Below are 16,687 nucleotides of genomic sequence, written 5' to 3'. Positions count from 1 at the left end.
TAGAGAAACAAGAAACGAGGGGAAGCTCTTCCTTACAAGTAGAAAGCCAACTAATGTAGAAGGATTAATGAAATTAGAAAATCATTATCTATCAAGCATCATAATAATAGCTGGTCCAGGCAAAAATTATGGGTGCTGAAACTAATGAATAAAAGTTTGATAAAAACTAAATATTTATACAGTCTCAAAGTATATCCTCACCTGATACTTTTAATAACAAAGGGTAGTCAATTTACAGGGAAGAAACTTGGTAAATACCACCTTAGCCAAACAATCAAAGTTAACACTGCCAGAAAAAGAACTAATGGACTTCACCTATCCCCGATATGATGCACTAAGAAGAACTCACGTCACTTTTGTGACGTCCCTGCCAAAAGTGAACAACCTGAACTTAATCATAAGGAAAGCTCAGCCAAGCCCAAGCCCACCGAGAGAAACATTCTACAAAATAACTGGCCAGCACTCTTCAAAAATATCAATATCATGAAATACAAAGACTCAAAAACTTCCAGATTAAAGAGGACTAAAGAGACATGAAAAATAAATGTAATGCATCATCTCAGATTTTATTTTGCTACTAAGGATATTATTGGGACAACTGACAAAATCTTAAGATCTGTAGATTACATAATTGTATTATTTCAATGTTATTTTCTTGATTTTAATAAGTATATACTAAGTCTTCATATTTAATAATCAATAATTGGCATTTTAAATATCAATATTTTACATCTCATATTATTATACCAATATGCTATTGTGTTTACATAAGAGAGTTCTTGTTTTTAGGAAAATGCCATGGCTTTAGAAAATACACACTAAATATTTTAGGCAGATTGAGAGAGAGTACAAATGAAATATAGACAACTGGTAACATTTAGGAAATGTGAGTGAAAGGTACTTGGGAATTCTTCGAACTATTCCTGCAACTTTTCTAGATTTATGTCAATTTTTAAAATTTAACATAAGAAAGGTAGGTACTTTTTTTCCTATGCCAGGAAAACAGGGCATTTTGTCAGCCTCTTCCATTGAAAATTGTTATGAGTTGAATTATGTTCTCTAAAATTAATATGTTGAAGTCCTAACCCTCAGTACTTCAGAGAGAGGCTCTATTTGGAAATAAGGTCATTGCAGATGTCACTAGTTAGAATGAGGTCATACAGGAGTAAGGTGGGTCCTAAATCCACTATGACTGATGTCCTTACAAAAAGAGGAAATTTGACAGATATGCACACAGGGAGAACGCCACGTCAGCACTGGAGCTATGTTATCACAGGCCAAGGAACTGCAAGAATTGCAGACATACCACCAGAATTTGGGGGCAAGGCCTGGATCAGAGTCTCCCTCAGAGCCCTCAGGAAAAACCAACTCTGCTGATGCCTTGATCTTGGACTTCCGGCCTCCAGAACTGGGAGACAACAAATTTCTGTTGTTCAAGACAAGCAGCTTGTGGTACTTGGTTACGGCAGCCTTAAGAAACTAAAAGACAGACAATACATTTTCCATCTCTATTAAAAAGTGATTGGAAATTTCCCCACCTGCCAGTGCAAAATGATGCTCCAAAGTAACCCCAAAGTCAGTTTGTGATTTCCATCCACAATGTCAGTTCCCCCTATATTCACTAATTCCACCTATTAAGACAAAACAAAAAACAGAAACAAAAACACTTTTAAGACAATTTCTTCACAGAACTCCAGGTTTTTATTTTAGCACATTTGGACAGCAGTATAAGTGAGAGATAAGAGAAATTTCATTTTAGAGAATCAGGTAAGCTTAAATCTCAAAAATGTATTATTTATACCACAGATCAATATAGCCATCAGAAAAAGCACATGACTGTTTCTTCACACACAGAAAAAGTTCAATATTTCTCATAAGAAAAAATGTTTGCAAGAATCAGTGGATGCCAATGCATCAAGCAGTCGGTGAGTTTCACAATAAATCATGCTGATGGCAGCACAGACCCCCAAAACTCACATTACACGCTTACATTGTTCTGATGTAAAACCTGCAGCACTCTGTTGACGTTATTTAAGGCATGTACCCTTGTGGAACCACGTTCCTTTGGCTGGAAAATAAAACACAAAAGCAAGTAAAACTGATTGTCCCTCCATATGCCTGACTAACACTAACATTGAGACACACATAGAGGTGAAGCTCAGCGTACAGGGCCCCTCAGAGGCAGGAGCTCTGGCTGAGGTCTCAGGTTACCACCCTGGAAGCTGGTGTTTACAGTATGAAAATCCCTTAACTAACAACATCTTAAGATACCAGTTCCCTAACTTGCATGCACATTGAAATCTAGGCAGCTTCATAAAAACACCAATCCCTCTGTCCAACCCCACCCCCAAAGAGCGTGGATTCATGGGTCTAGGGTGTGGTCTGGACTTGGGATTTTTAAAAGATTGCCTGTAGTTCTAATGTGCAGACAAGTTTGGAAACCAGCGCTCTATGAACAAAGCTTCCTTTCTCTCAATTGGTCTGGCTGCAGAAGGATTTTAGAGAAATTGTGTCCTCTTTATTCTGCACAGATGTGAACAGAGCAAGGAGGATTAAGAGGCACCATCTCAGGCTCCAGGTAGCATTGCAAGAGTCCTCGGAAGGCAGGGAATTCCCATCTGGGGAAAGATAACCTATGTAGCTTCTTTCTACTTCACTGGCCAGAACCTTATCTGAGAGAGGGATCAGCCTGTCTAACAGTTGTCTACCCACCACCTGGAGAGCAAAGGGAGAGAATGACATCCCACACTTCTGCCAGAAAGAAATTCATCTTCAGGAGTGCATCTCTCTGTACTGTGATAGTAATTCTACCTCTAGAGTTAACATTTGTACCCATAAATGCATCCTCTTCATTGGCAGTTTTATCTGCATGAGTTCGGAGTACCCTACACATAAAATAATAGAGTTGTAATTAAAAAATAAATCAACAAAATATAATCCTGAAAATCTGAATCAAAAATAGATGTCATAGTTTTTAACACCTTTTTTTTTTTTTTTTGAGACAGAGTCTCGCTCTGTTGCCCAGGCTGGAGTGCAGTGGCGCAATCTCGGCTCACTGCAACCTCCGCCTCCTGGGTTCAAGCAATTCTCCTGGCCTCAGTCTCCTGAGTACCTGGGATTACAGGCACATGCCGCCACGCCCAGCTAATTTTTTGTATTTTAGTAGAGATGGGGTTTCACCATGTTGCCCAGGCTGGTCTTGAACTGCTGAGCTCAGGCAATCCGCCCACCTCGGCTTCCCAAAGTGCTAGGATTAGAGGTGTGAGCTACCGCGCCCAGCCTTAACAACTATTTTTAAAAATAGTTAACTCTTAAATGTGTTTGTCTCCAGACTCTACTGTTCAAAACATTGTGTCCTCTCCATAAATTCATTCTTTTTTGTAATTCTCTCATCCTGGGCTGTCTCAGAGCAATAAACATTTAAGGTAATTTTATCTTCAATAAAAACAGAGCCCTCAGAAGAGCCAAAATGTTGTTGTATCAAAGCACTCATTAAAATGCTTTGTTAAAAATGTTCTGAATTTCAGCCTTTACATTTGAATGTAAAGTAAAATGGATACTTTCACTTTAATGGGTACCCACAATGAGTCATCAAGTATCAGTAATGACCGGAGACTCCATTGTTTACAAAGATGACTTGCTCACCAGCGATGTTCCTGTGAGGCCTTCTAGAAGATCCAATAGCTTCCTTCCATCTTTGAGGTCTGTGAACATATCATTGATGGGTGGTTTCCCACTCTGTAAAAGAAAAACACAAATAAAATATGGGGTATGCCAACAGCAGAAACTCCATATATACCTGGCAAATAAATGAGTGGCTTCATTTTTTGCTCAATTAAAATGTTGTGGATGATCTGCAGACTATCCAAATTTGTCTTTTGGGGGTTTTTATTTATTTATTTTGTTTTTATTTTATTTTATTTTTTTTTTAGACAGAGTCTCACTCTGTCGCCCAGGCTGGAGTGCAGTGGCATTATCTCAGCTCACTGCAACCTCCGCCTCCAGGGTTCACACCATTCTCCTGCCTCAGCCTCCCAGAGTAGCTGGGACTACAGGCGCCCGCCACCACGCCCAGCTAATTTTTTATATTTTTAGTAGAGATGGGGTTTCACCGTGTTAGCCAGGATGGCCTCGATCTCCTGACCTCATGATCTGCCCACTTCGGCCTCCCAAAGTCCTGGGATTACAGGCGTGAGCCACTGCACCTGGCCCAAATTTGTCTTTTATAGAAAGAACAAGTACAAATACAGAAATTTTCAAATCCCATGAAGAATATTTTAAGCTGAAATAAATTGCATTTTTCCTTACAAAGAAAGCAAATCAAGCTGTTGTTAACATAGATAGGCCTTTGGGCATCGTGGTTCATGCCTGTAATTCCAGCACTTGGGAGGCCGAGGCAAGCTCAGGAGTTTGCGACCAGCCTGGCCAATATGGTGAAACCTCATCTCTAGTAAAAATACAAAAATTAGCTGGGCATGGTGGTAGGCACCTGCAATCCCAACTACTCGGGAGGCTGAGGCAGGAGAATTGCTTGAACCCAGGAGGTGAAGGTTGCAGTGAGCCAAGATCGCGCCACTGCACTCCAGCCTGGGCAACATAGCAAGACTCCATCTCAAAAAAAAAAAAAAAAATACAAAGTCTGCACATAATTTCACACAAATATATAGTAAAGTGGAAGAAAGAACAATAAACGACAAAATAATAGGCCTTGAGTATGGTATATGTTCCTGAGAAAGCAATGATAATGAGACGCATTAAAAATGTAAATGAGCCTACAACATCCGGGTGCAGAGGCCAACTAAAAGTATGAGGACTGTCACTTCGTCACTGCATCTCACATCACAGTGTGACAACGTCTTCCAGCCTTTCCATTATGGGAGCATGTGATTTGGTCATCAATTTCAGGACTGAGGTGTTCAGTCTGTATTTCTGGTTATTAATTTCTTAACACTTAAGGCACTTTGGGCTTAACAATTAAATACTTTTTGTGCTTAAAACTAGTACCAGTCCAAGATTTTAACTTACAAAGCTTATAGAATTTCTAAACTCTTGTTCCTGATAAATAGCATCAACTCCCACAGATAATCCTGCTCTAGTGTCTGATGCCAGAAAATCCCACTCCATTCACTGTAAGTTTGGTAGATCCTTGCCTGTCTGTGATACAATGAATTATTATGCAATGGGGTGATCACCGCACAGAAAATCAGGAAGCCTCGGCTTTAAGTCCAGTTTGACCTTTAACTACCTGGTGAACCAGGCTCAGCTACCTAACCTTTTAAATCAAAAGTCACTGTAAAGATCAAATAATAGAATATTATAAGAAAATGCCCTGAGAACTATAGAATACAATGTAATATTTAATAAATGTTGTATTATCTTGTATCAAATTACTGCCTTGTATAATAAAATCTCCACAGAGATTAACAGTCCCACTTCCTGTCAATAATAGATATTTTTTAACCAATACTTCTTTTATCTTCTTCATTTCTCACTTTAAAAAATATATACATATCATTCATATGAAGCAAAACTTTACTCTGAGTTTGAAATGGAGGGGGAAGAAGGAGCCATTCTGAAGTTTCGTAAAATTTGGCATTACTCCTTCCTTCCTTCCCTTGTGATTCCTTATCTGTTTTTATTGTGTGTGTGTGTGTGTCTGTGTGTGCACACGCGCGTGCAACTAAAGAGACCTGAATTACAAAGATGAATAAAGATTCCATATGTCTGCACACTCAGCAGCTTACCATTCAGTGGAAGAGATACTCTTTTTTAGAAAATAATAATTACGGTGCAATGTGTAAGGTCTGGAATAGAAAAGTGTGCTAGTGCTATAGGAGCACAGAGGAGAGAGACCCCAAGATCACTGCAAGCCAGGGAGTGGGCAAGGGCTTCAGACAGGAGTTGACCCTTGAATTAGACTTTATTGAGTTTTTTACAAGGCATAATTTAATTATCTTTTTAAAAATTCAGATTCAGGGAGTTCATATGCAGGTTTGTTACATGGGTATGTTGTGGGACACTAAGATTTGGCTCTCGAATGATCCCATTGCCCAAGTAGTGAATACAGTACCCAGTAGGTAGTTTTTCAACCCTTGTTCCCCTCTCTCTATCTGTTTTTAAATAAGTATTAGGTATAGCCAACTCATAATTTTTAGCATGTGCCTTTTTCATTGTTCATATACTTCAGATGAGGGAAAGTGCAGTAAAGTTTTCACCACAGAATCAGTAAAGAATACACTGTTACTTATTCATATCTGAAACAAAGCTGCTTTTCTGTTCCCAGCTGCCTTTTTCACAGGCAGCGATAGATTCAGGGACAAAGAGATTTTCCCCATCAATCAAAATAACACAGAGATGTGCAAGATGCAGGGGCCACTTTCCAGAGGCAGAACTTCAGGAAGCCTGGTAAGGGGTAATTTCCCCTTGAGGGGAAAGTCCCCTGAGGACTTGCTACCCACTGTCAGTAAAAGCAATGGGCAGAAGTGGCCTTCGTCACCTGCCTACCTCTAATCCCCCTCCCCCACCCAACCAGAAGTACAGTTTTGCAAAATAGCCAACAAATAACCAAATTCACTTTCAGGTCTTAGGCATAGCAAAAATATATAGGTAAAGTGCATGGGAGAAACAAATGGGGTTATACAGGCATAGAAAGGATCTTAGAAAATACTGATGATGGCAAGGGCAGCTAATATAACACCTGGGCAGCCTGTAACCCTTCTCAAATCCACTCTCCACTTTCCAAAAAATAATATAATATAAAACAACTGGCTGGGCATGGTGGCTCATGTCTGTAATCCCAGCACTTTGGGAGGCCAAGGCGAGAGGATCACTTGAGCAGGAATTCGAGACCAGCCTGGCGAACATGGCAAAACCCCATCTCTACTAAAAATACAAAAATGTCTGGGTGTGGTGGCGCACACCTGTAATCCCAGGTAATCTACTTGGGAGACTGAGGCAGGAAAATTGCTTGAACCCAGGAATCGGAGACTGCATGCCACTGCACTACAACCTAGGCAACACAGAAAGACTCTGTCTCAAAAAAACAAACAAACAACAACAACAACAACAAAAAACCGCATTATATAAAAGAAATATAGGCCAGGCACAATGGCTCACACCTGTAATCCCAGCACTTTGGGAGGCCGAAGCGGACAGACCACAAGGTCAGGAGATCGAGACCATCCTGGCTAACATGGTGAAACCCCGTCTCTACTAAAAATACAAAAAAAAAAAAAAAAATTAGCCAGGAGTGGTGGCGGGTTCCTGTAGTCCCAGCTACTCAGGAGGCTGAGGGAGGAGAATGGCGTGAACCTGGGAGGCAGAGCTTGCAGTGAGCCAAGATCACGCCACTGCACTCCAGCCTGGGTGACAGAGTGAGACTCCATCTCAAAAAAAAAAAAAAAGAAATATAAATATTTATTCATATTATAAATAATTATGGATGTCCATCAATGACCTCATCTGTAAACAAGAGGCCTCTTATTGGCCATAGAACTTTGGGCAAGTTACTTGGCCTTTCTGCATCTATTTGTTCACCTGTTAAAAACTAAGATGACAGATGTTCATTAAATGGTTGATGTGACTATATCACAAGCATAACTTTAGTGTTTTCTATCGGCAGAAAAGTGTAATAAAATATCAACAATATCTGAAAGGACTGAGACAACAACTAAGCATTTCTTCATCTCAGGCAGGAAGGCAAAAGCAGGCCCTGAACATGAGAACATGGTAGTGTCAATTCACAGAGAAAGATCTCACAAGTCTCAGGTTTCATTAATATGTCATATGATGAGCTGCAGAAACACATCTCATTCAAAAACAATTAACTACCTTTTGTTGTAAAGTGAAAGCAGCCATAGACAGTACATAAACAAATAAACCAACTGGAATGACTATCTTCCAATAAAACTTTGTTTGTAGACAATAAAATTTGAATTTCACATAATTCCCACATGTCACAAAATATTACTCTTCTTTTGATTTTTTTGCAACCACCTAAAGCTGTAAAAACCATCTTAGCTCATAGGCCATACGCAAATAGGCAGTAGAAATATGAAATGTTCTTAGACATAATTATAGCAAGCATTTACTATGTATCAGATATGTTCTAAGAGACTTATAAAGATTTAGTTGTATTACTTAGATGTATTATTTATTCCCTTATAATAGTATTTCGAGAAAAACAGCATCATCATCTTCATTCTACAGGTGAAGAAACTGATGTGGAGGTGACTTAACAAATGAGAGGCAGAACCAGGATCTGATACCACAAAATCTGGCTCTAAATGTATGTTTTCAACATCTGTGCTATACTGCTACTAAAATTATGAAGGCACAGGACTAGGACAGATAGGGAAGAAAATATTTCATTACTGGACTGGGATACATAGGGAAAAAAATAGTTAATCACTGGAGTGGGTGGGATATATTTAGTGGCCTCCCAAAGAGAGCAACAAGATATATACTATATTTTGATGAATTCAAAATGCAGACTATTTTTTCCTAGTACCCCACTTTAAAGCGTGTCTAGTGCTTTGGTATCACAAGCTGTAAACTTGGGATCCACTCTGCAAAACAGCTTGGAAATGTCAGAAGTCATCTATGAATAAAAATAAAAACTGACTCACCCTGACAGTTAACCTCTTATTTCGATTTTGAAGTCTTTGCAAAGACTCATTTGCAGAGACTTCTCTGACAAAGAGAATACAGTTGAATAATGCATTTGGACAAATATTTAGTGAATACCTCCTTTGTGCTTGGCCCTGCAGAAATGCCAAGTTCAGGTCATTCTCCTTATTCTCAAGAGAGTTTCCATAGTTTTCCAATAAATACAAAATGGTATAAATGAACAGTCTTGAACTTGAAGGGTATATAAGCCTTGGGTCACATTTAACTTTAAAAAAATTAAACAACCACATGACACGACTCTAGATGACAGATACTACAGCCCTAGTGTGGCCAGCTTTGGCTGTCCCCAAGTCTCATCTCCCTCTACCATCACCATTTTGACAAGTGAGACCAGCATTCATACTTGCAGCTGGGACCCTACTGCTGCTGGATTTTAAAATGTTAGAGCACAAAGGCAAACGGTCATCACAATGCATGGGGAGAAGCCAGGGGGGTCTAGCGGGGAGCAAGGGCTGCAAACAACTGCAGTAATGACACATTTGAGGGCAGCAACCCTGATGGGCCCCAGGCACATCTGGAGAATCAGCTGGCTCTGCAGGCTCAAGTGGCAGCTCCTGCTCAGTTCTAGCTAAGGGTGGCCATATGGGAATTCAGGTTCACTGTGGGCAAAACTTGTCATTTTCAAAAAGAAGGTGGAAATCTGAATTTATATGTATAATCTCCTGATAACTGTAATTTCCTAAAACACTGTGCTAAACAAATAGATCTTGTCTACAGGCACACCAGGTCATAGGGTGACCGATGAGCAATTTCTGCATAGAGCATGACCACATATAGGTGAAATATAGGATTAATCAAAGAGGAATGCCTTAAGGAACTGGTCAACTCTGGAGAAAGGCCACACACAAATATGCGCACACACACACACACACACCCACGGACTACAGAATATGATTAATTGCAAATACATCATATATCAAGAAATCATGACTCTTGCTCAGGCCAAAAACAAAGGAGTCATTCCTGATTCATTTCCTTTCACATCTTCTCCACCTCTAACCCACCCACAAGCCCTGTCCTTCCACTTCCAAAAACACATCCCAAACATGACCACTTCTTACCATGGTCACTGTGTCAACTCTAGCCCAAACCGCCATTATCTATTGCCTGAACTCCAGCTCCAGCCAACTGATCTCTTTGCTTCTAAGTAAGAGCCAGAATAATTCCAATTTTAATGTGCAGACCACATTGTGTCATTTCCCTGATTTACCCTAATGGGTGTCCATTACAGGCAAATCCAATCCAAACTCCAAATAAAAATCTTGTGAGATCTGGTCCCACCCTCTCTCTGATCTGATATTGTATTATTCTTACCCTACTTCAATACTCCCAAAGCACAATTATTAATATTTCTATCACAGATCATGTTTTTCAGCAACAGCGGTAGTAATAGAAAAAAATCTATAAAAATTTGAATAAGAAAGTAAGATTTAGAAAGTGCAGTTTGGATTTCTTAAAAGAGTGAAATTCTAATTCTTTGTATCAATAACAAATAAGAAGCAGAATTGGGCCTTGGATTTTTCAGTAGAGAGATAGATCAGTGCCTACTTTCTGTCATACAGTATGCGAAAACCAAGGCTGGTGAAAGCAGCTCTTGACTTCACGGCACTCAGACTCCAAATACAGTCATGAGTCACTTAAGGACAGGGATACATTCAGAGAAATGCATCCTTAGGTGATTTCATCATTGTGCAAACATCATAGAGTATATTTACACAAACCGAGATGGAATAGCCTACAACATACCGAGGCTAGATGGTATAGCATATCACTCCTAGGCTACAAACCTATAGAGCATGCTACTGTACTGAATAATGCAGGCAACTGTAACACATAGTAAGTATTTATGTATCTAAACACAGAAAAGTACAGCCAAAACATGATATAAAAGATTTTAGGCTGGATACAATGGCTCATGCCTGTAATCCCAGCACTTTGGGAGGCCGAGGCGGGTGGATCACCTGAGGTTGGGAATTGGAGACCAGCCTGGCCAACATGGTGAAACCCAGTCTCTCCTAAAACATAAAAATTAGCTGGTTGTGGTGGTGCACACCTGTAATCCCAGCTACGCAGGAGGCTGAGGCAGGAGAATCGCTTGAACCTGGGAGGTGGAGGTTGCAGTGAACCAAGACTGCGCCACTGCACTCCAGCCTGGGCAACAGAGAGAGACTCCGTCTCAAAAGAAAAAAAAAAAAAGATATAGTACACCTGTATAGAACACTTAACATGAATGGCACTTACAGGACTAGAAATTGCTCTGGGTGAGTGGTAAATGAATGTGAAGGCCTAGGATATTATGTATACTACTGTTGACCTTATAAACACTGTACACTTAGGCTACACTAAATTTATTTTTAAAATATTTTCCTTTCTTTGATAATAAACCTTAGATTACCATAACTTTTTTACTTTATAAACTTTTCAATTTCTTTAACTTTTTGACTTTTTTATAATAACACAGCTTAAAACACAAATACATCACACATCTGTGCAAGAATATTCTGTTTCATTTTGTCCTTATTTTATAAGCCTTTTTCAATTTTTAAAACTGTATTGTTTTAGTTTTTAAACTTTTTTGTCAAAAACTAAGACACAAACATACACATTAGCCTAGGCCTACACAGGGTCAGGATCAACAATATCACTGTCTTCCACCTCCAGATCTTGTCCCACTGGAAGGTCTTCAGGGGCAATAACACACATGGAGCTGTCATCTCCTATGATACCGATGCCTTCCTCTGGGACACCTCCTGAAGGAACTGCCTGAGGCTGTTTTATAGTTAACTTTTTTTTTTAATGAGTAGAAGGAGTACCCTCTAAAATAATGGACCAGACACAGTGGCTCACACCTGCAATCCCAGCACTTTGGGAGGCCAAGGCGAGCAGATCATGAGGTCAGGAGTTTGAGACCAGCCTGCCAATATGGTGAAATCCTGTCTCTGCTAAAAATACAAAAATTAGCCAGTCATGGTGGCACGTGCCTGTAATCCCAGCTACTCAGGAAGCTGAGGCAGAAGAATCGCTTGAACAGGGGAGGTAAAGGTTGCAGTGAGCCATAATTGTACCACCACTGCAGCCTGGGCAACAGAGCAAGACTCTATCTGAAAATAAATTAATTAAATAATGATAAAATTATAATAAATACATAAACCAGTAACATAGTTGTTGGTTATCACTACCAAGTATTATGTACTGTACATAATTGTATGTGCTAGACATTTCTGCAACTGGCAGCACAGTAGGTTTGTTTACGACAGCATCACCACAAATACCTGATGATACGGTTTGGCTGTATCCCCACCCAAACCTCGAATTGTAGCTCCTATAATTCCTACATGTCGTGGGAGGGACCCAGTGGGAGATAAGTGAATCATGGGAGCAGGTCTTTCCTGTGCTGTTCTCACGATAGTGAGCAAGTCTCATGAGATCTGATGGTTAGTTCCCTGAACATGCTCTCTCTCTTGCCTGCTGCCATGCAACACGTGACTTTGCTCCTCCTTTGCTTCTCACCATGGCCTCCCCAGCCATGTGGAACTGTGGGTCAATTAAACCTCTTTCCTTTATAAATTACCAGTCTCAAGTATGTCTTTAGTAGCAGCATAAGAACAGACTAATTCACTCGAGTAAATGGCATTGTGCTATGCCCTTATAACAGTTACAGCATCACTAAGCTATGGGAATTTTTCAGCTTCATTATCATCTTCTGGGACCACCATCATATATGTGGTCCATCAATGACTAAAACATCCTTATGCGACACGTGACTGTAGATTTAAACAAAAAACAGTACTAACATAATATGGCAAACACATTAAGGTGAATTTGCAAATCTAGCTTGGTGCTGCCAAAATTGTACAAAGAAACAGATATAGCAGGGAGACAGAATCTGTCCTATGACTTACCTAAACCCATTAGAAGCAATCAAGTTACAACTGCATATAATAAAAACAGTTGGAAGATCACAGATTTTAAATGCTTTCAAAAGTAACGCGTCTGATGAGTGTCATCTTACAAACGAATAACAAATTTGAGCCCTTTGACACTGATTATTCTATTATTTATTTACACCCTATTTTCAAAACAGGATTTGAGACACTCTATTTAATTCAATTACTAGTCTCATTGTTTACTGTGTGTCTATGTGTGTGTGTGTGTGTGTATAGTGTGTATATATATATATATACACACAAACATATATAGTGTATATACCATAATATATTCACACTCTCCTCAGATTAATCTGAGATTAATCTGATGCCCCTGATAGTTCAAAATGATGCCCAAGCATCTGGTAACATTGTAAATTTTATGGTCTCTCTCTCTCCCTCCTCATCTGTTTTTTGCAAGAAGTTGGTTAATTTAAAAATTCAAAAAGAAATAATTTAATGCAACATTTCTAAATCTTTTCAAATTAGAATCTTTAACTCATGAACCCCAATCTCAACACTGACACAAATGTAGCATCTTTTACATTCTTGTAATTCTTCAATTTCTTAATAATCAATAATGCATCAGTAAGCACTATGTACATCATCTTAGTTAATGATAATATATTTATATGATAATACATTTTTAAACCATTATACAACAAAATGCCACACTTTTTCTCTTGATGGTGGAATTGAAAGTAGTTTGAACAATTTTCTTTGGATTTACTGATTTATCTAATTTTTACAAAGTTTATGTATTATTGCATAAAACAAATAATAGATTTTTTAAAAGAATGCTGTCTCCAGTCAAGATTAAGCAAAACAATAAAATTAGGTTCATCTCAATTATAAAATGTGTAGCTTAATCAATGAAATTAAGACTGTATGATATTTAGTATTTACTTTTATGATTCAACTCTGTGGTAAAAGAACAAACACAGCATTGCTTTCCACAGAGAAGACTGAAAGCAAAATGAGGGCACTGCAATAATGCCTAATGAGTTCCTTCCACACCTCGACAACAGAAAACCAGCAAAATGTGCTCCAGTCACTTAAACAATTAGTGAGTGCAGATCTCTCAGCCGTCCTCTTTAAGAATTCTGGGTGGTCAGCACAAGTTGCTAAGAATTGAAAAAGATTCCATTTAGAAGCCTGCTTGAAAGGAGGGAGGGAGAGAAGAAGAGGAAGAGAGAGAGACAAGAGAAACAGATGGTGCCGGTCATCACAGAGTATGCCACATTAACTACAGAGCAATGATTTACAGTGTTCACTGTAAATGTGCAGAGAACACTCTGAATCAGTAAATGTGCACCTACCTTCAGAACTATAAAATACTGTAAAACACATGCCAAACCAAGTAATATCTTTCAGGGAATCACAAGTCATACAGATATGTAACAGAATGTTTACCTCAATTTTGGTAAGTTACCGGTATAGTGATGATAAAATCTGGGATGATAAGAAACCACTGTGGGGCTCAGATACCTGGCAGCCAGAGGCAGGGGCCACTAGCGTACTCCACGGACAATCAGCTTAGGTCTGGAGGTTGAATAAGCTCTGACTCCAAACTAGCAAGTAAAAAAAAAAATGGGCTAAGGACATGAATGGACAATTCTCAAAAGAAGATATATAAATGGGCAGCAAGAATATGAAAAAATGCTCAACATCACTAATGATCAGGGAAATGCAAATCAAAACCACAATGCGATACCACTTCACTCCTGCATGAATGGCTATAATCAAAAAATCAAAAACCAATAGATGTTGGCGAGGATGCAGTGAAAAGGGAACGCTGCTGGAAATGTAAACTAGTACAACCACTATGGAATACAGTGTGGAGATTCCTTAAAGAACTAAAAGTAGAACTACCATTTGATCCAGCAATCCCATTACTGGGTATCAACCCAGAGGAAAAGAAGTCATTATACAAAAAAGATGCTTGCACATGCATATTTATAGCAGCACAATTCACAATTGCAAAAACATGGAACCAGCCCAAATGCCCATCAGAGGTAGGCATTTGGAAAAGGAGCCATTATACCAAAAAGATGCTTGCACACGCATGTTTATAGCAGCACAATTTGCAATTGCAAAAATATGGAACCAGCCCAAATGCCCATCGATCAATGAGTGAATAAAGAAATTGTGGTGTGTATATATATACACACACACACACATATACACACCACAGAATACTATTCAGCCATCAAAAAGGAATGAAATAATGGTATCTGCAGCAACCTGGATGAAACTGGAGGCCATTATTCTAAGTGAAGTAACTCAGGAATGGGCAACCAAACATCATATGTTCTGACTCATAAGTGGGAGCTAAGCTGTGAGGATCCAAAGGTATAAGAATGACACAATGGACTTTGGGGACCTGGTGGGGGGGGGTGCGGGTGGGAGTGGGGGTGAGGGATAAAATTTTACAAATTGGGTACAGTGTATACTGCTCGGGTGATGGGTGCATCAAAATCTCACCAAATCACCGCTAAAGAACTTACTCATGTAACCAAACACGACCTGTTCCCCCCCAGAACCTATGGAAATAAAACAAATAACATAAATACCTAAATAAAAAGCTCTGACTCCTTATGCATACCAGGCAAGGTCTGTTGGCAAACTCAGGAAACAATATAGCTTATTCCATGTAAACACAACTGGCAATACAGTAGAAATGTTTGAAGAAGGCAGTCCTTCAAAAGATAGGCTTCCATGAGACTAGGGTGAGGCACTGGTAACAGCACTGATTATGATAGCGTAAAGGTAAATAAAATCAAAGTCCCTTTGTTCAATATATATAAAGGAGAGGCAGGTACACTGCTCCTTCCCTTCCCTTAGGGTGTCTCCTTAAAACAAAATAGACCCAATTTTTTTGGTCAGGAAATAGATAAATCCAGTCTCCAGTTTTTCAAGCTAAGTTAAACACAGGAGTTGTTGAGAAGGTGGACAAGAGACCATCACAACAAGGCACATCTAGTTGTCTCTCACAGAGACAACTGTTCATTGTTCTTTCTCCCACTTTACTGAATATTTGTGTGAAATTCTGTCCAGACTTTGACGTCTTTAGCCAACTGCCTGCATGCACTTAACCATACATGCACACTTAATTGTAAATTGTGTTTTCTCTGTATTCTATGTTGGTACCCAGAGATACCAGTGTTGGCAGGGTTTTTTATTTCTCCAACATATAGTAACAAAAATAAATGTCAGCTTCCCCGTAAGTGTGACTCCACTCATGGCTGGTGGATGGTTACCTCTGGCAATTGCAGCTAAAAGCTTCCCAGGCCAGATACAGCTGGAAATGGGTCCAGTGTCTCCTTGCTCTGTGTAATAGATAGAGATTCTCTCCCCTCAACCACCACCTCTCAGCAATCCCCTCTTGATACCTTACTTCCCACCCTGGCATAAGCCCACACTTCCCTGCACCACCAGAGCCCATCTCTGAAGCTAGAGATGGTGGAGCCACAAGAGGCTGAATGGAAAAGCACAAGGAAGGTGGTCCTGCTCACTCCTTCCTAAGTGAAGGGTGAAAAGTCATTTCCTCCCAGTTGATCAATTTCTAAACTGATCATCAATTACAAAGACTACCAAATTTGCTTCACAATTATGAATACCAATAGGCTGAATCAAAACCCTTTATTAGGTACTCATCAAAGCATAGCATATTAAATAATACTTGACAGTTTTAATTTTAATCACTTGTTTTTAGTTTCAACCAAGGTGAAATTCATTTTACAAACAATTTTGAGACAAAAATCAAATTTTAAAAATTCAAATTGAATGAAAACAAAACAAAGAGCAACAAGAACAAAGCTTGCATAAGTATAGCCAAAGTATATCTGGAAGCTGGTGTTTAAGAATATGGAGTGCATTTTATTGTTTTCTTTTTAGAGGTATTAGTGAATAGACACAAATTCACATTTCTTTTTAAGGAACCACTTGAATGTGTATGGCTCCTGAAACAATCAGTTGAGTTGTCATATGCATACTCATAAAATAAACCAACGGCAGACCCAGTGTGTAACTCTTCAAGCTCAAGCCTCTACTATAGATGGGATTTATCTTCA

At 39.2% G+C, this 16,687-nt stretch overlaps 1 protein-coding gene across 10 annotated transcripts in view; it reads right to left on the bottom strand.

Moving 5' to 3' along the window:
• Positions 1-16,687, bottom strand: part of UTRN (utrophin) — a 575,792-nt gene that overhangs the window by 436,489 nt on the left and 122,616 nt on the right. For all 10 annotated transcript variants that reach the window (XM_063666718.1, XM_063666723.1, XM_063666719.1 and 7 more), the window contains 3 exons: positions 3,646-3,738; positions 1,991-2,068; positions 1,539-1,631 (listed from right to left, as the gene is read on the bottom strand). In XM_063666718.1, the coding sequence (XP_063522788.1) occupies positions 1,539-1,631; positions 1,991-2,068; positions 3,646-3,738 (264 nt within the window). The remainder of the gene's footprint in view (positions 1-1,538; positions 1,632-1,990; positions 2,069-3,645; positions 3,739-16,687) is intronic.

Source organism: Pongo pygmaeus, chromosome 5 (assembly GCF_028885625.2).
Source record: "Pongo pygmaeus isolate AG05252 chromosome 5, NHGRI_mPonPyg2-v2.0_pri, whole genome shotgun sequence".
Classification (NCBI taxonomy): Eukaryota; Metazoa; Chordata; class Mammalia; order Primates; family Hominidae; genus Pongo; species Pongo pygmaeus.
Note: the sequence above shows the minus strand (reverse complement) of the source record. Positions and strands in the feature narration are given on the sequence as shown.